General features: G+C 49.6%; 1 protein-coding gene across 7 annotated transcripts in view; it reads left to right on the forward strand.

Annotated features, from left to right (window-relative positions):
- Positions 1-25,922, forward strand: part of FAM13A (family with sequence similarity 13 member A) — a 388,478-nt gene that overhangs the window by 350,376 nt on the left and 12,180 nt on the right. For 5 of the 7 annotated variants that reach the window (XM_070047870.1, XM_070047871.1, XM_051819564.2 and 2 more), the window contains 8 exons: positions 4,980-5,130; positions 13,820-14,033; positions 14,481-14,619; positions 15,280-15,361; positions 16,097-16,317; positions 16,836-16,919; positions 23,271-23,366; positions 24,892-24,975. In XM_070047870.1, the coding sequence (XP_069903971.1) occupies positions 4,980-5,130; positions 13,820-14,033; positions 14,481-14,619; positions 15,280-15,361; positions 16,097-16,317; positions 16,836-16,919; positions 23,271-23,366; positions 24,892-24,975 (1,071 nt within the window). The remainder of the gene's footprint in view (positions 1-4,979; positions 5,131-13,819; positions 14,034-14,480; positions 14,620-15,279; positions 15,362-16,096; positions 16,318-16,835; positions 16,920-23,270; positions 23,367-24,891; positions 24,976-25,922) is intronic. The other 2 variants (XM_051819565.2, XM_051819566.2) reach the window with 1 other exon arrangement.

Genomic DNA, 25,922 nt, shown 5'->3' on the forward strand with positions numbered 1-25,922 from the left:
ACATGAGCTTATGTTTGCCCTGAGGAGGTGGATTTCTGAAACATCCCCATGAACAGTCACAAAAGGCTACTGTAGTTCACATGCAGTTTAGAAGTGGGTTTTGTCCGGTTCCCTTTGTGGTCAGGCCAAACAAGAAACACTGATGGTTCCATGTGGTTCTTCTCTTAGCACTGTGGTTTCTGCCACACATAAACTGCAGTAGACAGCACGCTCTCTGATACTGTCAGTCCTGGCTCGGGCAAGCTATTAGCTAGGTCGCTTATCACAGGCAGGAGGGAGAAAGGGTAGAGCAAAGAGACCCTCCAGGATCAGTAAAGCTGGGGGTAGGAAACAGCAGGCACAGCTGGACAGCCGGACTCGTGCTCTGTGGCTCCGTGACTTGAACGGGACATGCGCCCTGGAGGCCCAGGCACGGTGAGCTCTCTCCTTGGGTTCTCTGTGGTGGCCCGTGTGTCTCTTTATGGCATACGTGACCCTGGCACTCGTGTGCTTGCTGCCTCTCCTGTGCACCAGACCCCGTGTTTGTTCACTCCTGAATTCCAGTGCCTGGGACGTATTATGTGTTCAACAGACGCTTGCTGGAGGAATGACCAGGAAAGGGAGGAAGGTGATGAATGGAAGTACCAGCTCTTCCACGGTTACCTTGGGTTGTCTGTTCTGTGCACGTTTTTCATGTAATCCTCAGAGCTTTACAAAGTCTTATGCCAGTAATGGAGAAAAAGAAGTTTTCTTTTCTCTATTACTCCTTTAGAAGTTCTCTGAAGTTTGAGGACTCTTACTCCCTGAAGACCCTGTGTCTGCAGAGGTGGCATTTAAATCACATCTCTGCCTGCAAACTCCTTCCACGCTGTGGCCCATTGTCTCCCGAGAGCCCAGCACGCGGGTCACTGCAGCACACGAATACTTGGCGTGCTGTCCGACGGCACCACGTTTTAGGGTGTGATGTGAGACATAACAGCACAAGGGCCTCTGAGTTGAAATTGTGAAAGTAATTTATTTACTCTCTGATTTAAGTCAAGATATGAGAAATGTAAACAACAGAAGTTGAAACCAAAATATTTTGGTATTTTGAAAATGCCCTTGACATTCCAACCTTAATGATTTAGAGGGAAAAACAGATTCGCAAACAGACAATATTTGCAATAGTGTATGATAAGCACCGCTGAAGAGGGTAGGACAGCCACGTAAGGGGCCTCAGACCAAGCTAACCTTTGAAGGAATAGCAGGTTTTTGTTGTTATTTTCTTTCTTTTCTTCTTTCTTTCTTTTTTGAAATTTATTTACTTATTTGAGAGGCAGAAAGAGAGAAGGGGAGTGTGTGCAAACGAGCATTCTCAGCTGCTGTCTCACTCCCCAAATGGCCACAGTGACTCCTGAAAACTCAATGCAGGTCTCCCATGTTGGGGGGGGGGGGGGGAGTAGGGAGAGAGAGAAACTGACTCCTGTCTGCTGGTTCACTCCCCAAATGGCCACAACAGTTTTGGGCTGGGCCAGGCTGAAGACAGGAGCTGGGAACTCAATCCAGGTCTCCATATGGGTAATAGAGACCCTGGTACTTGAGCCATCACCGCTGCCTCCCATGGTGTCCGTTAGCAGGAAGCTGGACTGGCAAGTGAGCTGGCTAGAACCTGGGCACTCAGCCATGGGATGTGAGCACCCCAACTGGTGGTTTAACCATTACACCCAACACTTGGGCCTGAGAGCAGTTTTCATGCTAGTATGTGTGGATACTAAAAAAAGTTCATGGAGGGACTGGCATTATGGTATAGCAGGTTAAGCCATCACCTGCATTGCCAGTACCCCGTATGGATGCCAGTTAGTGTTCCAGCTGCTCCACTTCTGATCCAGCTCCTGGCTAAGGCACATGGAAAAACAGAGGAAGATGGTCTTTGATATTCCTGAAACATTAAAAACAAGCATGGCCCAGGGCCTTTGCACCTGCTCTTCTCCCTGGAATGCTCACTTTCTCACTCCTCACCTGTCTGTTCATTATGTCACTGTGTCAGAGGCCTTCCCTGGCCACTCAGTATGAAGTAGGAGACCTCAACCCCTACCCACACTGTTCCCTACCCTACTTTAGTTTCCTCCATAGCCCTACCATTTTTTCTTTGTTTATCAAATGCCCCCTTCTCTAGAACAAATACTTTATTCTGTCCACTAGTTTCGCCAATGTCTTTTAAAAAAAAAAGTCTGGCATATGGTAGGCCCTCCAAAGTCATTTCTTAAATGAATGAGTGAATGAATGAATGAATCTATTTTATCTCTGCATCTCTTGCACCTGACTTAAAATAGTCAGGTGCAGTCCCATTATGTAATACAGTTATATATCAGCACTCAGATAATGCTTAGCCTAGCACATATCTGTTTTGCTGACCCACTCGCCCCCTGCCATCTCCCCCTTCCCATCCTGGGGGCTGCCACCCTGAACCTCTTCTCTAGCTGTGACCAAGCGCACCACACCCTCAAGCCCACTGCACACTCCTTCCTTCTGCGTGAAACACCCTTCTCCCCAGCCCTCCAAATTGCCTATCATGATGGACATCCCAGTACCTCTTTCTGCTGCTTTTTGCTAATGCATTTAAAACTCTGTTGCAACCCCTGTGGTCACACATCTCTCCTCAAAGGGGAGTTGCAAGTGTCTCATCGCCAGCTCCTCTCTCTAGCAATGCCACAGCATTTATCACAGAAGCAATGAAAGCTGCCCTTGGTGGGTCTCGGGCACTCCACGGAGTATGCTAGAGACCTCCCCACTGCTTCCCACAGATCAGAAGGCCTTGCGAGGTTGGGATTGCTACGGCGGTAGTGAGGGGTAGGGAATGGGGGCCCAGCACCAAGCTGTCTGTTCCAGAGCCACTGCGAGCCGGGCCTGTGTGCGAGCTACATCCGTGCCCTTTTGGTGGCACTGCAATTTAAAAAGTGACCTGATGCCTGTGCCCCACTTTCAGAATGAAATCATATTTTTATGTCTGCAAATGCAACAAGCCTTTAAATGTTTATTTGCCGTATGCATATTCTTTCACATACACACTCACAACTGACGCTAACTTTTCTAAAAAGCTGAGCACTGCACATGAGTGGAGAGCCCCAGGCCACTCAAGATTCAGTTCAAAGGACAGATAATTTTTTTTATAAAACATAATCCATGGCTGACATTGTGGCATAGCAGGTTAAGTCGCCACCTATGATGTCAGCATCCCATTTGGGCACTGGTTCCTGTCCTGGCTGCTTCACTTCCAATCCAGCTCTCTGCTATGGCCTGGGAAAAGCAACAGCAGATGACCCAAGTACTTGAGCCCCTGCCACCCCCATGGGAGACCCAGATGAAGCTCCTGGCTCCTGGCATCAGCCTGGCTCAGCCCTGGCTATTGTACCCATTTAGGGGTAAACCAGCAGATGGAAGATCTCTCTCCTTGTTTCTCTCTCCCCCTCTCTCTATAGCTCTGATTTTCAAATATTTTTTTAAAAAATCTGCTTTCTTGACAAGCAGCATTTTTAAGTTAGTAAAAGATCCTTATTTCCATGGCATTTCCCTCTGACTTCAGTAGCTCCTCATGACCTGATTGATGGCATTTCATTTCATCCCGAATGTGCCGAAAATACCATCCTTATGCATCATTTCATGGAAAATCCTAGTAAAAGCCCTGTGTCTTCCCCTGGTGATTTCAAAGTGGGTTTCATAGTTATTAAAAGTCACTGGAAGTCTTAAATAGTGCTTTATTTTAAGCATAAGAACATTTCTCCTCCATTAGTGAACTCACTCACAATTTCCAGATGTTTTTGGTTTTCTTCATTTAGTGATAGCATACAAGTTATTTGCTCAAATAAATTTTCAGTTACTCCCAAAGGAAATCTTTTGTACAGTTCAGTGCTACTTGAGAACTATATCTGTGAGTAAACACAGTTGTTTATAATTTCATAAGAGAAAGGTTACAATGGTTCTGTTTACGATGTGCCAAAAGTTTTTTTTTCTAAGAATGTCGACATAATGGAACTAATTTTAATGTGATTTTTAAAAAACACATACACTCGGTGTGAGGATCAGCCTTTTGGGAAGGGTTTTCCCGTCTCTCAGCTGCCATAGCCTGGAGTAGGTGCCCCCTCTATGCAAAGCCTAGTGTAGCTGAGGACTTAATATGCAAAGCAGATGAACAGCAGACAAACAAGTGACAGTGCAGATTCGTAAGATATAAATTATGCATCAACGACTTGCCAGCTCTTGGCTTTCTATTTAAAAAAAAAAAAAAAAAGTGCCTGCGGTGTCATTTTGGCTCCTTTCCTGAGCCCGTATTCCTTTCTGCTGGCCGCGATGCGATGCCAAACCCCAGCGCTGTGTGAATTTGCGCAACAACGCTTTAATACCCTGCGCTCCTCCATAAATAGGCTGCCTTCCCCAGACTTGGTGGCAAGGAGACAGCCGCAGGAAGCCTGGGAATGTGCAGTTAGCCCCGCTTAATTGATGCGAGCCTGCAGGACCGGCAGGGGAGCCGCACACTGCAGCCGGTGCTCCTGACCCTGCAGCACTGTTTACCTAAGGGGCAGAGAAGCCTGGTGCCTGAGACACTGTCGCTAAGGCTACCGCGGCCCTAGCAACAGCAGTGGCCGGGTTTTTTTGTTGTTGTTTACAGTCTGGAGAGTCATGCTCCTTTAAGGAAACACAAACTCCTTTGCCTCCTGGCTGGCCCCAGTCAGCAATCAGCCAGTGTCAGCTGCCTGCAGTTATCCGAAGGAGCTGCCCCAGGAAATCGGCAGGTCCGCCTTGTAGAAGAAAAGTTGGAACGCAGGTGGACTGTTGTTTTTTGCGTGCAAGTGGCCAGCTGGGCTCCCGGGGCTGTCATCAAGCCATGACTGTGGCTGCTGTGTTGGGTGTGTTGGCGGCTGTGGCTCGGCTGGTTTCATCCCGAAGGAGTGAGGTTACTGCTGAGGACGTCTGTGGCTTTCGGTGAGCAGGAGCTATCGGGGACATTGTGCTGTGCTTTGCAGAGCCCTACCATGAAGATCCAGGAGCCTGCCAGCCTACCTGACACCAAACAGCAGAGGAGCCAGGACCCCGGTGAAGACCAGCAGGAGAGCTTCGGCTCCGAAGTGCCCCAGCTGGACCTGACTGCATTGTGTGATGACAAGAGCTGGGAAGGTAGGGGCGGCTGATGGGACCTGGGGGATTTCACACAGCAAAATCGTATGAAAAAAAGCACAAGTGAGAGGCATGTAACGCGTATGTAAAGAAGCCAGATCAGGAGCCTGTCCTGCATCGGGGTGTGTGTGTGTGTGTGTGTGTGTGTGTGAGAGAGAGAGAGAGAGAGAGAGAAAGAGAGAGCACGCGAGCAAGTGCTAGTGAGCTATGCTTGCAGAAATGTGTCAGGTTGAATGTGACCAAGGGTGGCTGCAATCTAAGAAAGGATACATGCTTGCCCTTTATCCTGGTGTCACGTTGCAGCCCTCTCTTTTCAGCTCACCAGGAGCACTGATAAGTGTGTCCCTCCCCCAGCCCCCACCCAGCAGCAAGCGGAGAATCAGGAACAATTAAGGATTTCCTGTCAGTGCACCTGATCTCCCCACCCCTGCCTGCCAACCACTCATGCCCCTCGGGAAATCTCCTGCCCCTTTTTCAAGAAATGGCTTTGGTTCGCTTTGCCTCTGTGTGTGTTTTGCGTGGATACCTTTTTTTGTATGATTCAGGCTAACAAACTTAAGGGATTTGCTCATCAAGGAGAAATGACAGTGCTTCATACCGAAAGCCTGGAACTCCCGTGTGCTAGATGATTTTATCTGGAGACTCTTAGCTACATGTCACCAACTGACTTGTGAGGAAGACGAGGGTAGCCTCGTCGCAGCCGTGACTCAGGGAGGATATTGCAGCTGCTGCTTCTGTCACTGTCCCTGTGCCTGCCTCCAGACACGGATGTGTGTCCCAAATCTGTGACTTCAGCACCTGGGCTTGGTGACTTAACACAGTGAGCACACACTGTTTCATGAGCAGTCAGCCCTGCTGAGCTCCTGCTCTGCTGGGCGCCCGTCTTCTGTCCCCTCCCCTTTCTCACTCCCCCTGCCACTTCTCACTCACTCCCTCGCTTTCTTTTTAAACCCAAAACTGTTCCGTGGGTTAATAGTCTTAGATGCAGGCTCAGAAGGAGATCTGACAAGACTGCCAGGTGAGAAAGAAGAACCCGTGGCGTTCTGGCTCCCAGGCTTTCATAGCTGCAGTCCTCCCGCCTCGCCTCCCCTCGCCCTCTACCCTGTTCTGGCTCTCTGCACGCAGTCAGGCAGTGTGGTCTGGGATTTTGTCAGATCTTTCCAGCTCCCAGTGCAGTCATTGAGAAAAAGGAAAAAAGGCAGAGTTGTTCAATTTCTAAGTGAGGTGTTCCTGGGGATTGTTTTGTTTTTGTCTTGTCATTGTGTACTTGGAAATAAGCACATGTGTCAGTTTTTAATATACACCTGCTTCCAGAGTCTCAGAATAGTCCCTGTTACTCAGGGAAAGCTGGACTGGGGTGTAGTGGGTGAAGCCCCTGCCTGCAGCGCCGGCATCCCATATGGGATGAGTCCTGGCTGCTCCACTTCTCACCCAGCTCCCTGCTAATGGCCTGGGAAAGCAGTGGACGATGGCCTAGGTACTTGGGCCCCTGCCACCTATGTAGGAGTCCCGGAAGAAGCTCCTGGTTTCAGAACAGCCCAGGTCCAGCTGTTGCAGCCATCTGGGGAGTGAACCAGCTGATAGAAGGTCTCTCTCTTTCTGTAGCTCTGACTTTCAAATAAATAAGTACAATTTTGAAAAAGTAAGAGATGCTGTATTTGGGCTATAGTGCTAAGGTCCTCCATGAAGCTCTAGATAAACCTAGGAATTTTGGTCAGAGCCACTTTGTCTCCTCCCCCTCAAATGCCCTCAGTTCGATTGTTTTCATCTTATTTCATCATAAATTTATAATCTGTCCCCACTGGCTAACATAAATTTTCTTTAGAGCAGTTGAAAGCCAACTTGCATATCCCTTGAAACTGTCATCACTTTAATATAGAGAATTTTCTTCCAGATAAATAATAATGTAAGGGAAGCATCATTTTGTTTTGGAAATCTGGGTAGCTGTTTTTTAAAACTACAGGGAGCTACAGGGCTCCCTCACCAGCCTGGAAGCCCCGTGGGGTGTCACCACCGCCCCCTCTCCGTCTTGCTTGCTCACTCCCCAGCCCACGCCACAGATGGGGCACGGCGGGCTCTCGGGTGAGGCAGCTCTGCGTGAGCAGCCTCTGCGGTGAGCTCTGTAGTCCACGCTCCAGTACAGAAATGCTCTTCTCCGGCTTTGGGATAGCAAGGAAACAGAAAGGGAAGTGAGACTAAGGAGCGGATTCCATGGACTGCATAGATGAGCGCCTCCCAGCGAATACGGGCTCAGTCTAATCGTGTTAAGCACTAACCATGCTCTGTCGCTTTATCTTTTTCTCATATGGGGCTGTGTCTTAGGCTACATCACTTGATCTATCCACATGGCCTTAGTATTATTGTTATTAATCGAGTTTCCACTCTCCAAAGTTAAGTGAACGCACAGATCACGTGTACTCTTCTGTGTTATTTAAATTCCTTCAGTGCTGCCTAATTGGGATGTTCCCAGGCAGCCAGCTTATGTGGACTTGGGGTGGCATTTATGGAGGAACTGGAGTATAAACCTGCAGTTACTCTATTTGTCCTGAAAAAATTAAATTTAAAGGGCGTTTTTACAGGGGCATAAAATACTTCATATAGCATACTCATCATGTACTGCTTGTTGAAAATAACTGTGGACAGGAAATTCTTTAAAAGAAATACAAAGAAGAAAGGATTTTAAAGTTTTGCCAGTTGAGCCCTCCCATCGTATGGCTATGACCGTAGAGGCCCAGAGAGGCAAAACAGTGACTCAAAGCAACAAAGTCTCCTGATGCCTCTTGCTGTACAATGCTGGTTATGCCTCGTGGCAGACTCTTGAGTTCAAGTACTGGCTCCGCAGGTTAACCAGCTCTGTGGGCAAGTTAGTGAACCTGTCTCAGCATTAGCCTTCGTCAGTCCTATCTTCCGTAGATATTTCCAAGCCAAATTTCAGGAAAAGTTTGCTGCCTCTGAAACCAGGGCCTGACTCTACCTAATGACTGTGGATGACTCTGAACCTAGAAGAGGAGTCAGGAATTCCCAGGTGCTCCGTGAACTTACTAAGGACCAGCCAGGTCTCACAGCTGCCTTGCCGTCAGGAAGCTGGGCTTTGACAAAGCCCTTAATGAGAGGGAGAGTGGGGGGGGGGGGGGGGGTGGAGTGGACAGGGAGTGAGTTAGTAACTGATGCAGTATGTGTACTTAAAAGGGCACATATGTGCCTCCAAGTCAATTCTAGTGGCAGTTATTCTCCTTGGTAAAAGCTGTCCATCTTATCTCGGTCCACACATCTACTGATGATTTAAATGGAGCCATTGACAACTTGCTTATTAACTTTGCAAATGGGCAAACCAGATACATGAAATATAAAGGTTGGATGTATAATTGGTGATGCTTGACTGCTGAGATTCTGTCTAACTCACAGTTTGCCAGAGTACTTGAACAATCTAATAGGTCTACTAAAATTAAATTCTGGAACACTAAGGAAAATGTCATGAAAGTGTTCTCCCCTCCCCGGTGTGCTTGTGCCTTTCTATGTCTGAAATATGCAAGAACCTCCCAGCATACCTGAAAGGAAAGTGGTTACAGCACTGCACCGAGAAGTGATGTTTGTAAATAATCATGGTTGGAAATGAAATATGGAAAATGTCAGATCCCTTAATTCTGTGCCGAATTCTTAAGAAGCAAATCGTCTCAGTGACTGGTTTTTCTTTTATTCAATGAATGGATCTAGCCAGGTAGGCAAAGAGTAGCTTTGTCCCAGTGACCACAATAGCATTGTTCCAAGATAGCTCTACTCCTTCTTCGATGAATTTCTTTTATTCTTTTTTTTTTAAGATTTATTTATTTATTTGAAAGTCAGAGTTACACAGAGAGAAGAGAGGCAGAGAGAGAGAGGTCCTCCATCTGATGGTTCACTCTCCAATTGGCCACCATGGCCGGAGCTGCGCCAATCCGAAGCCAGGAGCCAGGTGCTTCCTCCGGGTCTCCCTCATGGGTGCTGGGGCCCAAGGACTTGGGCCATCCTCTACTGCTTTCCCAGGCCACAGCAGAGAGCTGGATTGGAAGTGGAGCAGCCAGGTCTCAAACCGGCACCCATATGGGATGCCGGTGCTTCAGACCAGGGCATTAAGCCACTGCGCCACAGCACTGGCCCCAATTTCTTTATTCTTATGTGTTATAGTGTCTGAACGGGAACTCTCAAAAGACCTGTTGCATTTTATTCCTTAGGCAGCAAACACACAGTTTTTATCCCTCTTATTTCTGAGCTGCTGTGATATCAGCTGACCTGGGTGGATTAACTTTTAATAGAGAGACATGTTTTTCTTCTGTTCAGAGTTCGTTGTAACATGCACATGACCAAAGGCAAAATCACTGTGCCCAAGAAATTCTGAAAATGCATTTATTTTATGTAGTGCTTTAGGATGAAAATCCAATTTGAAGCCTCAAATTTTTTTTGTTTTCCCTTGAATGATTTTCTTGCAAAAGACTGATCTGTTCCATTGCTCTAAAATCACTGTTTAAAATATAAAATATTTCCCAAACTAGCAATTGGAAATGTTCTGTGGATATATCCTCCCAAAACTAGTTCTCTAAGAAGCTCATGCAATTGAACATATTATGCACTACATTGTTCTTACTTAATTTCATTTACCTTTTCTACAAGGATACAAACTGTAAAATGTTGAGATGACTTTGTATTTGTGGATCATTGCAAACTAAAACACAGGAATAGTTGGTTGTGTTGATTGAGTTATATTGAGCTATTATAGCGTGTCATCTTGTAACTCTTCAATAGGAGTCTTAAAGTATAAGACTGTAAGCCGGCGCCGCAGCTCACTAGGCTAATCCTCTGCCTTGCAGCGCCGGCACACTGGGTTCTAGTCTGGTCAGGGCGCCGGATTCTGTCCCGGTTGCCCCTCTTCCAGGCCAGCTCTCTGCTGTGGCCCGGGAGTGCAGTGGAGGATGGCCCAAGTGCTTGGACCCTGCACCCCATGGGAGACCAGGATAAGTACCTGGCTCCTGCCATCGGATCAGCGCGGTGCGCCGGCTGCAGTGCGCCAGCCGTGGCGGCCACTGGAGGGTGAACCAACGGCAAGAGAAGACCTTTCTCTCTGTCTCTCTCTCTCACTGTCCACTCTGCCTGTCAAAAAAAAAAAAAAAAAAAAAAAAAAAGTATAAGACTGTAGAATAACAGGGAACACAGGAAAATGAGAGAACTCATGCAAATATTTCATGTTATGCCAGTGAGAATTTCTCTCCTGTGCTATATGCAAGCTGGTAAAGAAACACTGCTCTCCCTTTGTGTTAAAGGTGACCTTTGTCATAGCTTTGCATTCCACATTTTAAAATAAGGCATTCATTGACCCTCACTGAGTGCTTTAGGGGACGTGCCACCCATAAGCTAGACTTTCTTCAGCTGTGTGTTTCCCACTTACCCCTGCTGACACCAGGAATAGGACACATTTGATCTTCCTGTCAGCTAAGAGATTGGTCAAGAATGGAGCCCCAGGGGTGGCCATTTTGCCCAGTGGTTGAGATGCCCGCATCCCATGCAGATATCCCTGGGTTCAAGCCCCAGCTCCGCCTCCGTGCACTACCTTGCTGCTAATGTACACCCTGGGAGGTGGCGGCGATGATTCAAGTAGTCGAGTCCCTGCATCCGTGGGGTTCCAGGCTCCTCACTTCAGCCTCTTCTATTATAGATATGGGGGAGGGTGGATAAACCAGCAGATGGAAGATCTTTCTCTCCCTCCTTCTTGCTCTCTGTACAGCTTTCAAACAAATAAAGTATTTTTAGTTTTTTTTTTTAAAAGAACAGAGCCATAGCATAAAGCTGTGTTAGCAAACAAGAACCCAAATGAATGATGCTGTGTTACCCACAGAGCATCAGACAGTCAAAATTCAGTTCCACGATTAGTGTTTTATAGCGAATTCAAGATGACAGTTCATCTTCTAGTGAATTCAAGATAACAGCCCATCTTTTATTCGAGACATGTTTGATTGGTGGACACAGACGCACCCTCTTTTTGCAAAACGTAGTGTCCACATGGCTGACAATACAAAGATTTGTAGTCACATTTCTGGAGAGAGATTGTGCTACAGTCAGACAAATCCAGGGGGCCTCAGGACCTTAGGAAACACCTTCTCACCTGCTGTTTTGATGAGTAGCAGTGTCAAACTGAGCCATCAACATCAGACTCTGTTAGGCAAGGCCCTCTGCCCCCAGGGAACCCTCCAGCCCCTCCCCCTGCTTGTTTTGCTCCTTTGAAGTGAGGTTGCAGCCTGCTGCAGTGCCTTCCTGTGCTGCTTGGGGGATATTAGTCCCTCTTCACCATCGCTGCTGTCTGACGAAATACCCTGAAATAGGAGCTGTGCTCCTGTCAGTTGAATGCTTGCATTTTCTGCAACTTAGCGCTGAATTGTCCATGTTTTCAAGGGTTTACTTTCCACTCATCCTCTTGTCACCTCACCCCTCGGCCTGCTTTTTCTTCCTCGGGTTGGCAGTGGGATGAGCAGACCAGACCAGCAGTGTCAGGACACCTGGTGGCGCCTCCCCTGCTGGCCGCTGGCTATGGCCGAGTTCAGCCACCAATGCATTTTCCTCTGCTCTTTGAGCCTGAGTACACAAGGATCTGTCTTTGGCACTGCTTGTGTTTTTCCAGATATTTATATTATCATCCGTGTTCCCAGATATGTTGGTTCTCCTTAAATTTGGGGAACCGATAAGCGTTCCATATCAGGTTACATTTTTTAAAAAAGATTATTTATGTGAAAGTAACAGAGAGAGAGGAAAAGATTTTCCATCTACTGGCTCACTCCTAAAGGGCCATAATGGCTCAGGCACAGGAGCCATCTGGGTCTCCCCCATGGATGGCAGGGGCCCACGGACTTGGACCATCTTCTATCCTGGATGCATTAGCAGAGAGTCAGATCAGAACCAGAGCATCTGGGACTCAAACTGGCACTCTTGTGGGAGGCCAGCATTGCAAGCAGTGGCTTAACCAACTGCACCACAGTGCCAGCCCCTGTGTTTTTCAAATTAATGTGCCTCTCTTCTCTATTACACCGTGAGGTCTTCAGCAAACGCCGACACTCACCTGTGTAGGGAAGCACTGGGCACGTTCTCAGCTGAAGCACGAATCTGGAAGTCCGCAGACTTCTAGTTCCAGCTCTGGCCATTGCAGAGGGGTTTGCTCTTAATTTCTTTAGGTTGCAGTTTCCTTGTCTATAGTCTGTTGGGTTGGATCAGTGGTTCTCACACCTGGCTGCCCACTGGAATTACTTGGACCACTTTTAAAAATGGAGTCAGGAGCATACCTGGGCCCTCTCCTAAATATTCTGTTTAGTTGGGTGTTGGAGGGACCTGTGTGTTAGTAGTTATTTACATCTCCCTGTGTGAAACTAACCTGCAGGCAGGGTTGAGAGATCATTAGCCGAGAGGATGCATGAAGTAAACACCAGCCCTAACATTCCATGATTGCAATTTGATCCTTTAGACAAGATGCTGAACAAGCACTTATTTAAGATAATTGTGCACATTTTTACAGTTTTATATTTGAAGGAAAAAATAAGTATTTCATTAATTTTCAGAAATCCCATAATTTAAGGTCTTGGCCACATTCCAGCCTTCTGTAAATCATGGTAATCCACAGGTGCATTAAAAGCATAACTTGTTTAATGCAAAGTGTTACAAATGAAATATCCTAGTATCATCTGAGACTTACTGTTTTTTAAAGATTATTTATTTGAATGGGAGAGAGAGAGACAGACAGACAGACAGACCTTCCCTCTGCTGGTTCACTCCCCAAATGGCTGCAACCGCCAGGCCTGGGCCAGACCAAGGCCAGGAACCAGGACCTCCATCCACGTCGCCCAGATGAGTGGCAGGCCCTTGAGTACTTGAGACATCATCTGCTGCCTCCCAGTCACATGACCAGAAGGCTGCAGCAGAAGCGGAGTAGACAGAACTCAAACTGACATTCTTATGTGGGATGCCACTGTCCCCAGCAGCAGGTTAACCTGTTGTACCACAAGGCCAGCCCCTGGGATCTAGCTTTAAAATCTTTTAGATATGATTTTTTTTTTCAACAAGGACAGGATTATATTGAGGTGAGCTTGCAGTGAAAAGAAATAAACATTACCTTTTCCTTCCCAAAATGCTGTTTCTTTCACTTGAAATTTCTGCATGTATTGCATAGCATCCTAGGTTTGAGGTGCAGTTGGCTTAACTGCCAAGCCAAATGCCACCTTTAACTTTCAATAGCAAAGCATGAATGTGCTAATCCCAACCCACTAAGCAGAAGCACCCGAAACGGCTTAGACTGAGCCACCTAAACATTCGTCGTCGCAAGGTCCTAAACAAACAGGCTCTTGCAGGGCTCATGTGATTCATAGCCGGATCCCTCGGGTGTTCCCGCGATGGAGGGACAGCCAGCCGCGGAGCCAAAGACCTTCCTCCCGGGCAGGCTCTTCCCGTCATGCCCCACGAGCACGCCGCTGGCCGCTTGTCCTGTTGCAGAGCGGAGGAGGAGGGCACGGATGGCCTCCTCCGCAGCCCAGGCAGATGGAGGGGAGGCGGTGGCTGCGAGCTACCCTGGTGACCTCCGGCCCCCTTCAGTACCATTAGTGGGCAGCTTCCCGAAGCACTCGGAACACCGTCGAGCCTTTCAGAACAGCCCTGACCTCTTCCCACCCTTGTTTTCCAGAACCCATCCCTACTTTATCCTCCTGGCAGCGGGAGAGCGTGGACTCTGACGAGGCCCGCCTCTCCCCACAGGCCGGGCGCCTGATTCGCCAGCTGCTGGATGAAGACAGCGACCCCATGCTGTCCCCTCGCTTCTACGCCTACGGGCAGAGCAGGCAGTACCTGGATGACACGGAAGTGCCTCCTTCTCCCCCCAATTCCCATTCTTTTATGAGGTACGTTTGTCCGTGTTGCTGATGACATGAGCCAGGATAGATAGGAATGGCGCTGATGGCTAGTAGCACCTTTTCCGAAATTCAGTTATGCCCCCGCGCAGGGACTTGTGTGTGAAGTCCATCCTCCTGGACACTGGCCCTGTTGTACCTTCCAGTTGCACGGTGGCCCAAACCTAGCAAGTTTCCAATGGCACTGCTTTCCCAAGGCGCTCTCTCAGATTTAACTCTTGGACTCACAGCAAACATTTCAGTCCCAGAGGAGTCTGGCCCACTTGGTACAGAGCTCCAAGTCCCTAGACAAGTCCATCAGCTTTCTCATACTCAAGGGGAGGGAGGCTCCCCAGCCTCTCCTCCTCCTGCCACTCTGCACTCAGCACGCCCCCAAAGCCCCCCGCAGCAGTCAGCGTCCGCTCCCGGGGAAAGTGACCCAAGCCGTGTCCCTCCCAGGCGCCGCAGCTCCTCTCTGGGCTCCTGTGATGACGAGCAAGAGGACCTGACACCTGCCCAGCTCACACGGAGGATTCAGAGCCTGAAGAAGAAGATCCGCAAGTTTGAGGACCGCTTTGAAGAGGAGCGGAAGTACAGGGTAAGTGCCCCTCGGGCTGTCTTTGTCTCGACTTCCCCTGCCATGCCAGCGTCTCACAGCTCAGGGCACGGATCCAAGAGAAGGAGAGCTCGCTAGGGAATCCCAGTAGTGCAATAGCAGTGGGTCAGTAAACCTTGATCAACCCCGACCGGCACCTGTCACCACTTTCCTTGCACAAGTGTATCTGTGCAGACAACTTGGAAGCTAAAGTCTGCATTTTGTAAATTTATCAGTGAGCAGGAACGGGAAAAATCACTAAATAAAATCATGTCTGGCTAAACTGAATTCCCAGATTTCACCAGCTTGTTCTGCTCTCAGCCCTGCCCTTAACTCTTTCCCACAGCAGTGCCCAGAGAACATTTTTCACAGTGGCTGTAGCACGGACTATTCCCTGGTCCTCTGTTTTCTACTCTTGTTAGCTTTATGGGTTGAATCCTACAACTGATGAAAAGGCAGTCCAAGGCCTCCCAGATCTTAAAGATGCAGCATTTTGTCTCTGAGGAATACTTGGAGAGCATTAAAAAAAAAAAAAAAAGACGGATGGAATTACACTTGTGAAGTTCGCTCTGACTTCGGGTGGAACGCCACTCTCCCTTCCTGTTTGACTTAAAAGTGATCATCAAATAGTCCAGTGCACTCACCGTGGATTCCTCTCCGCAGCCCTCCCACAGCGACAAGGCGGCCAACCCGGAGGTTCTGAAATGGACAAACGACCTTGCCAAATTCCGGAAACAGCTTAAAGGTGGGTGAATTTCTGGAGCTGAGGTGAAGTGGACACAACAGACCCAGTTCAGGTCCTACCACCACCCCCTGTGCTGGGTGCCACTGCTCGGGTACCCTGGGTTCCTGCAGGATGCCTCCCCAGATCGTCTCATGGGCTCAGCTACACTGCAAATTCTCCTGCACTTCTTCATTGCCCGAAACCACTAACAAAAGGATGAGGGTTTCCAGCCAGTGCTTGCGGGTGGCTGGAGCACCTGTTTAATCCCAGGCTCCATTTGCTGTGGGGTTAGAAGACACATAGACATGGACATACATCTAGAAAGGGTTAGGCCCCTGTCCCTCAGAGAGCTTGCTGTCTTAAAGACATAGAGTCCTAGAAACCTCTACATGGAATACAAAGAGAAAGTGATTTCACCAGGAGGTATGTGTTGGCCAGCAGTTGGGCCAACTGATACCTTTGAACAGGACATGTAGAACAGCATCGGCCACATTCTGGGAACATCCAGGCTGATGTGGTAGAATCAGAGATGTTACAGATAAAACTTTCTCAGGACTATGGGCTAGGCAGATGTTCCAGGTCACCCAGGAAGACATTCGGATTATCTCAGGGATTTCCACTGATATCATAGTTAGATTCTCTCTAGGGGAAGAAGAAAAAAAAAGACATACCTAAGCAGATATTGTCACCACTGAAAACCGAGTTGGGCCCAGCAGGTGACAGTTCTCAGCCCTATCCCCAAATCTTCTCAACTAGAGTCAAAACTGAAGATCTCTGAAGAGGCCCTGGCCCCCCGCACGCGGCAGCGAAGCAACACGCTCCCCAAGAGCTTCGGGTCCCAGCTCGAGAGAGAAGACAGCAAGAAGCCAGAGCTGGTAGAGAAAGCAGTGAAGCCGAGTGTGGAAGTCACTCTGGAATCCATCCAGAGGAAGCTCCAGGAGAAGCGGGCGGAGGCCGGCCGCCCTGAGGACATCAAGGTGGGTGCTCCTGCGAGGAGCAGGACCGCGGCCGTCAGCAGGGTGGCGCGTGGGGTGCGCCAGAGACCGCGATGGGGAGCATGGCGCCTTCTGCACCATGTATACATGCGTGCCTGGGGGCAGACAGGGCCACTTCTGCTCATTTCATCTCTGGGCACTTTGGGCTTTGCTACAGATGGCAAGCAGAGAACCACCGTGTACCTTGTAGGGTGAGCTTGTTTAGGTGAATGGCTGCATTGGTAATGCTCTGGAATAGAAGATTCTAGACCTTCGGGGCCTGGTTCGTTAAGCTAAGCCCGTGTGCCTCCCAGCCCTGCTTACTGCAGTGGTCACCCTAATTTGCCACTCCTGGAAGGTCACAGGGAGCTGCTGGTGAGGCTGGGCCGTGTCCCCAGCGAGGGGTCTGGACTGGCTCGCTCCTGAGTGAGCTTAGCTAGGGCTGGCGAGAGCTGCTGCACAAGGATGCTTCTTCACTTTGCTGGAATGTTCACAGAGGCTTTTCCCCTGTGTTTACACAGGATATGACCAAAGAACAGATTGCTAACGAGAAAGTGGCCCTGCAGAAAGCCCTCTTACATTATGAGAGCATCCACGGGCGGCCGGTATGTAACGTCCTCAGTTCTGGGGGGGGGGGGGGGGGCTCCCTGGCTTTGGGGGGGGATCTTTTGTGTTCAGCATCTTGTAGAGGGGTTTGCTCATGTTTGCTCCCTTCACTTTTTGAATAAGGGAAGTTACTGTCTACACTGTTACTAAGCTTTGTGAAGTCTTTGCCCAAGAGTGTGCCGCTATCTAGGAGGCACTGAACTCAATCAAGGTCCAACAGAGGTTATTCTGCAGGTCACCGTTAGTCACCAGAGGCAGAGGGGTTGGGTGCGGAGGCAGAGCCCTGGAGGGAGGAGGCTCGCCTGGCCCATGAACTCATCCATAAAATGCAGGTGGTAAGCTCCAGTGATCTGCTCCCACGTTCCCTCTCTCTGCTGTGTGGTTGCAAACAGTGTTTGTCGAGAAAGCAGTTGCAGCTGCCATTCAGAATTGAAAGTGTAAGGAGTGTAATACACGCCTCTGCTTTTCCTGGTGTCAGGAAGCGCATGGATGACTGGTGCTCCAGCGAGCATGTGGGGGAGACGGGCCTGATAGGCTGTCACTCTTGTTTAGGAGGAATCTGTAATCAGACATCCTCTCGTCGCTCACTCTTAATTTCCTCTGTTCAGAATATCTGTCAAGAACTCAGTGAAACAAATTCTTTTTTCTTTAATGTTTATTTATTTTCGTTGACTTGAAAGACCAAGCAACAGAGAAAGAGGAGGAGAGAGCGAGTGAACAAACAAGAGTTCCATCTGCTCGCCCACTACCCAAATGCTTGCGACAGCAAGGGCTGGACCAGGCCAAACCCAGGAGCCAGGGGGTCCATGCTGGTCTCCCACATGAGTGGCAGGAACCAAGCAATAAGCCATCAAGCACAGCCTCCCAGGATATTAGCGGGAAGTTGGATTGGAAGCAGCTGAGACTGGTGCACCCAAGTAGTGGCTTAACCAACTGTGCCACAACACCTGCCCAACAAATTCTGTTTTTTAAAAAATATTTATTTATTTGAAAGGTAGAGTTACAGAGAGAGAGGGAGATACACACACACACAGGGAGAGAGAGAGAGAGAGAGAGAGAAAGTCTTCTAATTGCTGGTTCATTCCCCAAATGGTTACAACAGCCGGGTTTAGGCCAGGCCAAAGCCAGGAGCCTGGAACTCCATCCGGGTCTCCTACGTGGGTGGCAGGGGCTCAAGCACTTGGGCCATCTTCCACTGATTTCTCAGGCACATTAGCAAGGAGCTGGATCAGAAGCAGAGCAGCTGGGACTCCAGCTGGCGCTCATAAGGGATGCCAGCATCCCAGGTGGCAGTTAACCCACTGCACCACAACGCCAGCCCCTGAAGCAAGTTCTTAAAAGCAGACGTAAGGAAGGATGAAGTTTATGTTCGCAGATGGACTTTTATGTAGGCAAAAAGCTCTTTTTTTAGCCTCAGCCATAACTAGAAAATGGATGTGGCCTTTTCCTCTCACATTTACTCTTTCTAAATCAAGATGCTTGCAGAATGCTTCAGCACACTCTAGATCGTGAGGGCAACAGCTTTGGGCACAAGACATGACACAAACATGTGCCCAGCATCTTTCCGTGGAGTGAGCCTTCCATTGCATTCGATTCTGAATTTAACGAGTTTAATTTATTCATTAATTTGCAAGGTAGCAACAGGGGGAGAGAAGGAGATCTCTCCTATCTGTTGGTTCACTCCCCAGTGGCCATGGCTGGGCCAGACTGAAGCCCGGAGCTCCGTCTGGGCCTGCCAGGTGGGTGCAGGGTCCGAGTACTTGAACTGTTAGCAAGGCTTTGGATCGGAAGCAGAGCAGGCAGGACTCAAACTGGTACTCTGATATGGGGTACTGGCATCACAGGTGGCAGCTTAACCCACTGCACCACACAACCCCAGCCCCTGGTTAAATTGTTTTTCAAATGTTCCTGCTGCTGCTACTGATTAGTTTTGCTGCACTGTAGTGCAGCCCTGTAGTGGAAAAATACTGACTCTCTGGGATGACATTCATGTTTCTGCCAAGTTCTGTCTCGGATTTGCAAAGGCACTGAACCAAACAGTAAATGCTCTGGTGCTCAAATATGTGGTGAAACTTTGTCCGTCTCTCCTGGAGGGCTCAGAAGCTGCAGAGGCAGAGCTGACCTCCTTTGCACGGAGAGAATCCCCATCACGCTTGCACACTGAGAACCCTGTGGGCCTGCTCGGGGCCCTGGGGCAGGAGGCGGTGGGAGTCGTGTGTGGTTCTTCTTAACATCCCTTCTTTTCATCGTATGGATTTGGGCCGTGGCTTTGATAGGGCTCGTTTAAGGACTCCCTTGCCCAAGAACATACAGCTGCCCTGTAGACAGACTTAACCTTGCTGCCAGTTGAGTTGGTTGCTCGAAGTTGGGCAGATTGTCTCTTTCTGCACGACAGACGGTAGGCAGCTGTTGTGAGCCTTAGAATCGGAACACCTGCATTCAGAATTCAGCCCAGGGGTGGGCGATTCTTGGGTCCCTGCCGTCCACATGGGAGAGCTGGATTGAGTTTCTGGCTCTTATATTCAGCCTCGGCCAATTCTAGCTTTAATGCAGGCCTTTGATGTGTGAACCAGTAGAAGGAAGGTCTCCTGCTTTCTCTGTCACTCTTTCAAATAAATAATAAATAAATAAAATTTCAAAGAGAAAGATGCTGCTTGGGCTACCCTTATCCCCATGATGGTATCCCTGGAATCCAGTCCTGGCTCTGATCCTCATTCCAAAGTGCACCCTGAGAGGAAGCAGGTGACAACTCAAGTGTGTAGGTCACTGCCACTCACATGGGAGTCCCAGATTTGACTTCCCAGCTCCTGGCCTTGGCCTGTCCCAGCCCTGGCTGTTGAGGCATTTTAGGAGTGAACCAACAGACACGAGGCCTCTGGCTGGCTGGCTCTGTCTCCCAAATAAATGAGACAGCAAAATCACTAGAAAGAGCCCAGCCCCACCAAGATCAGCTCTGTGGCGTCTGGCTACTCAGGGCATCGCCGTGCTTTGTTGCTGTGCTAGGTCGCTGTCATGGTTGTCATGGAGATGCAGTGTCATTGCAGACACACACAGAGGCGTTTCTGCATCCAAGTACGTGTAGGATGTCTGGCACTGAGGGAGCCGGGCGGGGTGGCGTGGGGGGCTGCCCAGAAGATGATAGCTTTCCCTTCTGCTACAATTACGCATTCTCCTCTCTGCAGCTGGCCTCTGATTAAATGATAAATCAGGAGAAAGCAGGCACGTTTGCCACGAACACGAAATGTTAGGTGCTGCCCTGCCTTATTACTCCCTCGTCTCTCATCAGCTGTCCAGGCGGGACGAGACCATGCGTCTCCCGGGGCAGGGAGCAGATGCTCTAGGAAATCCGAGCTTCTCTTCTTTCTGCTCCCAGGCCAGACTCTGCCTCTCACCGGGACATGATGCTCCCACCACCCCAGGAAAAGCAGAGTTCCTTTGCTGTCTGGCCAGTCGGAAAATCAGAGAGCGAATTTTTAATTCACAGACCTGTGGTGCTACCCTGGCCAGCCCTGAGACAAGAGTATGCTTAGAAGAGAAACACGAGCACTTTGAGAGCTCAACTCTCACTCCCAGCCTCAATGCTCTTCCCAAAGCATGGCCTCAAAACTTGAGTTTCTGCAGATGGATGGTAAAGGATGCTACCTAACCCAGGCCAGCATGGTGGGTCATGCACTGCCTTAGCAAAGCTGTCTGCAGACTGACATGTGTGTGGACACCCAAAACATTTACACGTGGGAACATATTCCTTTAAAAAAAAAAAAGATTTATTTGAAAGGCAGAATGAAGGGCGGGGGGAGATCTTCTACCTTCTGGTTCACTCCTCAGATGGCTAGGGCTGGGCCAGGCTGAAGCCAAGATCCTGGCACTCCATCCAGGTCTCCCATGTGGGTGCAGGGGCCCAAGCTCCTGGGACATTGCCTGCTGCTTTCCCAGGGGTATTATCAGGGAGCCAGATCCAAAGTGGTGCAGCCAGGACTCGAACCTGAACTTGTACGTGGGATGCCATCATTTCAGGCATCAGCTTAACCCGATGCTCCACAATGCTGCCCCCATAATTCCCTTTTCATTCTTATCAGTGTGTGTCCTTTCTAACACCTAAGCATCTCAGGAAGACTGTGTCACAGAAGTGCAGTGAGGAACTGCCACTCCCCAAGACACCTTCCGAATGTTCTCCTTCTCTGAGAGTAAATGCAAAGCAGCCAAACGGGCCATGCGATTGGAGCCCCTGGGCTCTTGTGTCTCTGCTCAGGGTGTACTTTAACCTCGTGCTCCAAAACCTGGGGGACTGACAGGCACTAAGCACAGCTCTGGTCACACTGCAATGCAGATGGCCGAGCCAGGCAGCCACACTCTGCCTTCGTGCGCTGTTGCGAATTTTCTAATCCTGTCCATGGGCAGCTTACTGTGATAGGAAGAAGAGAGAGTGGCCATGTTCCAGGTGAATGGGCTAAGCCTGCAACAGTTGTTAGAATCATCTCATTGGGTCCTCTGCTAGCAGCGTTAGGGCTCACACAAAGCCAAACCTCTTTGTTTTGCTTGCAAGATTGGGAGGCAGCATGGCTTCTCATCTGTCCCCAGCCTAATTTTGCAGGCTTTCAGTGGCTGCTCAGGAGCAGAGAGTTCTGTAAGCTCCATCTGAGCACAGCCCTCAGCCTGGACGGCAAGATGTTTCCTATCAGGGAGACGCTGACCCAGCTGCCTCAGCACCTTGTGCTGGGATCCTGCCTCACTCCACATCCTGCTTATTTGTGAATGAAAAGGAATCCAAATTGAAGGTCAGTCACAGCCTGGGTTCTTGACCTGTCTCTGTTGCCTTGAGCATCACAGGCGGTGGCTTAACCTGCTGTGCCACAGTGTAGACTCCTCAGATTTCATAGTTGTTGTTTTGCTGAAATAACTTCTGAGTCTTTTTCCAGTTTTGAAGTCATTTGTGGTGAAATACCAATTTTAAACCTGTCAGTATGGTAGATAGCAGAGGCAAGACCATACAAGGTTAGCATTATCGCTAATGACAGGAAGTAAACCAGCAAAAAGATCTGTGTGATGGCAGTATCCTGCTCTGGCTTGTAGGTTTCTCCCAACTGCACTTCCTGTTGGCCACTTGGAGCAAGGCAAATACCAGAGTCAACAGGAGCTAATCCATTTATGCGTAATCCAAAGTAATCTTTGCATCTGAAGGCCCTGAAGCCCCAGAAGAGAAATGGGCACAGCTGCCACTGTTTGCCCTTCCCAGCCTCTGACACTCTGGCCCTCTCACCTGTGGAACGGGAACAGCGTGCAAAAAGCAAACACTAGCCCAAAACAGATACTTCATCCTGTGAACCAGGCAGACACGTTTCTCTTTGAAATATGTATTCATTCATTTTTTAAAAGATTTGTGGAGCACTTCCATTATGTCAGGCACTGAGGTAGTTCCTAAGGATACAAAACATAAACTCGTATTTCCAAGGGCCTACGATGTAATAGTGGGGACAGTGTGTCAGCAAGTGGTTACTGTAGACTGTCAAGTGCTTGTGAAATTACAGGGTAGGGAGGTGGCACAGAGAGGAGGAGGAGGAGGAAGGCGCCCAGCATGGGCTGGAGGGGCAGTTCTGGAAGGCAGTGGCACAGGGAGGGGGTCCTGCTCTGGAGCTTGCCCAAGAAGCAAGGGGCACAGAGGCAATTAGACAAGGAGCCAGGAGATGGCCTGGTTTATTCCTGGAACTTAAGGGCTGATGGGGAGAAGAGAAGCAGCAGATGGTTGGGGGACTTCAGATATCAAAGCAGGCTAGATTCTTCCCCACTCCCTGGAGACCCAACGCTTTACCAATTCTGAGCCCAGTGCCAGATTCTGGGAATACAGGGACGAATCAATCCATGCATTCTCTCAGCAAATGTCCCTTGAATATGTCCTGTTTACCAGAGTCTTGTTTTCAAAAACACAGCAGCGTCATGGGCGAGAAAGACCCATGAGTATATTGATCCTGACGGCAGGACTGCATAATGAGGGTTATAACAGGAATGCACGTTTTTTTCTCCCGGGCCCAAAAAACAGTCAGAACCTGGAGTTCTGTGCATGCCCTAAGAAGGCGCATAGCTTTGATTTAGAGCAAATGGTGCTACAATGGGGGTGGGGGTGGGGGTGGGGGACACGGTTTCCACTGATGAGCCACTGAAGGAGATATTTTCAATGTTTCTTGAATGAATAATATTATCAGTTTAAATAAGCAATCTACGGCTAATAAGACTGAAGTTGCATCATCTGTATTTTTGCTGGGACTGCAAGGGTCCAGAGAGAGAGCCTTGCGCAGAGAGCTGGCGGCGGGACTGCCAGGAGCAGGCTGCTCAGCCTTCCTGTTCTTGCTTTGCAGGTAACGAAGAGTGAACGGCAGGTCATGAAGCCCCTGTACGACAGGTACCGGCTGGTCAAGCAGATCCTGTCCCGGGCCAGCGCCGTGCCCATCATTGTGAGTGTGCTACCTTCCGTGGTTGGTATAGTGCCTTTCTTTCTGCTTGAATGAGCCCTGGATAAGTTAATAGGTGCCTGACCTCCTCTCTCGGTAGCCTAGGCGTTCACCGTTGAGCCGACCCTTGCTATCCAGGGCTCGTAGCTTGAGGAGTAAGGCTTTATCAAAGACTTCCGAGGCTCTGCTTGTCCAAACTGAGCAAGTCTGAAGCAGTGAGCTTCGGACAGGATTTTTCCCCCCGCTTTAGGGCAGGGGTGGGGAAAATCCAGCCCGCTGGCCCTATAAGGCCTCCAGAAATCATTGGGTCTGGCCCTGCCAAGGCAACTGCAGGCAGGACTCAATTCAATAAATGTACACCAGGCTGATTTCTCAGTTGATAATGTTGTATGGCCCACAAGGGATGTCGTAAACATCCACTTGGCCCTCAGCAGGGAAAAGCTTCCCACCCCTGCTTTAGGGGGACATACTTTGGCCATGCCTTCCCTTGGGGTGTGCGCTGAGCTGACGCCTTGCCTCTCTGTCCCCGGGGTGCCTCACTCCCTTGGGAGTCACAGCTGGGGACACATCCTGTAAGGGACTCAGAGAGAGGCCCCTCCTCTTGGCATGGGGAGGAAGGAGGAGTGAAAGAAAGGGGAGGGAGGCTGAGGATGGCAGCATTGCCCTCACAGGCCCCCGCCCTTGCACTTGGCTCCTTGTGGGCCCATCAAGACAAGGGAGGGCTGCTCAGGCATGGGACAACCTTTGGGGCCCTGGCCAGCCTGCCCCCACCCTGGGCCCAGCCTTGGAGTTCCTACACCAGCTGGTGGCTGGGGTGGGGGTGTCCGGCCTTCTCTGGGGGCTCACTGTGCCCCTGTGCTCCTCCCCTCTGCTGCCTTTTTGGCTTTGGGGTCAGCAGTCGCCCCCTGGCTTTGAAGTAGCTGTTGGAATGCATGTTTGTGTTAGCTTCTGCTCTTACCTCACCCTGCCTGAAACCGCTGGGCCTGGGGTTCGCTCCTCACAGTTCTCTTACCAGCATGCTAGTTTTCATGAGTGAGAGACGTTCCAAAGACCTCAGACAGTTGCCCATGGCATGAATGAAGCTGACCAATCAAAGGATTCCCATTAAGGGATCTTTCATTGTCTGCTGAGGAGCCCCTTAGGGTGCTTGCACCGGGTAAATGTACGGCCCCCGGCAGGCAGATGTCACTTAGGGAGGGCACCTGACGTTCCTTGGTCTATTACAACCTTGGTTTACAACCTGACGTTCGTTGGTCTATTACTGGTCAGGTGTTCCAGTCGTTACAGTCCGGGGAGGACAGCAGGTGAGGAGGCAGGTGTCTCCCCTTGGGACCTCTGGGTGCGAGGTCAGCATCCTCACGTGCTGGCCCGAGTGGCAGTTTGGAAAAGAATTGCTGTGGTGGTCGCAGGTGTCCTGGGAGTGCCTGGCTGGGAGGGGCTTAGGGCACAGTTAGCAGCTGGAGAGAGAGAGTGCTGAGGCCGAGGGAAGGGCTTCCTGATGTAACCTGCTTGTCAACACCTGTCGCAGGGGTCCCCCTCCAGCAGGCGGAGAAGCCCTTCGCTGCAGCCAATTATCGAGGGCGAAACTGCTTCCTTCTTCAAGGAGATAAAGGTGAAGACACAGCTGCCCACCGATTGCTAAATCTGCCTCCCCCTCCCCCCTCCCTCCCCTCCCCACCGCCCGTCTGTGATTGGAAAGGGTTGTGATTGGGCTCTTTGGTGAGGGCTTCCGGGAGCACTCCCCACAAATCAGAAGCTCTGTATAACCAGCTCTGAACTGTCTTCTCTCTGTGTGACAGACTCTGGGGTGTCTGAGGCTCGCGCTCTCTCTTCATTGCTTGTTGTTTGGTTTGTTTTTACTTTGATTAGTTTTGTCTTGTCTTCCATCATAGTTTTGTTTTTTATGTTTTTGTTTTGTTCTGTTTTGTTTTCCCTATTAGAAATGAACTTTCTATATCCCAAATTCTTAATTTAGCTCATTGGGCCAACTTTTCTTTTGCAATTTCATATGCTAAGTCTAGAAAACTCAAATTAGCAAAGGCTCTATGTACAACCCAGGATGAAAGATGGTCACTTTATAGACAGATACCTTAGTTGTCTGATGGATCTCCACCGCTCTTCCTTCCTCTTGCTGTTCCGTGACACCCGGGGTCCTCAGGACTCAGTCTGTCCTCTGTGGCCAGCTGTCGCTGCAGCATGGGCCCTGGTCTTCCCCCAGCAGTCATGGTGGACTTTATACAGATAATCCTCGTCCTCAGTGGCTGCTTTTCCTAGAATGGGAGTTTTAATCCATGCCCAGGGGCCGGTGTCTCTGTGGGCCCCCAGCTGGCCTGCGCTGGTATCAGCCTCTTCCATGTTTTTATTTCTATACAGCTGAACAGACTGGACTGCCTGCTCCAGGACCCTGGAGATGAGAAAGAAAAGGCAACCATTTTTTTTAAAAAGTAGCAACCTATTTTTAGCAGTTGTTTAGGTCCAAAGAGGGAAGAAAATCCAAAGCCAAAGTGAGTCTCACAAAGTCTCACTTGTCCTGTTTCCATGACAGTTCCAAGCCTCGGG

Source organism: Oryctolagus cuniculus, chromosome 8, assembly GCF_964237555.1.
Source record: "Oryctolagus cuniculus chromosome 8, mOryCun1.1, whole genome shotgun sequence".
In the NCBI taxonomy this organism is placed as follows: Eukaryota; Metazoa; Chordata; class Mammalia; order Lagomorpha; family Leporidae; genus Oryctolagus; species Oryctolagus cuniculus.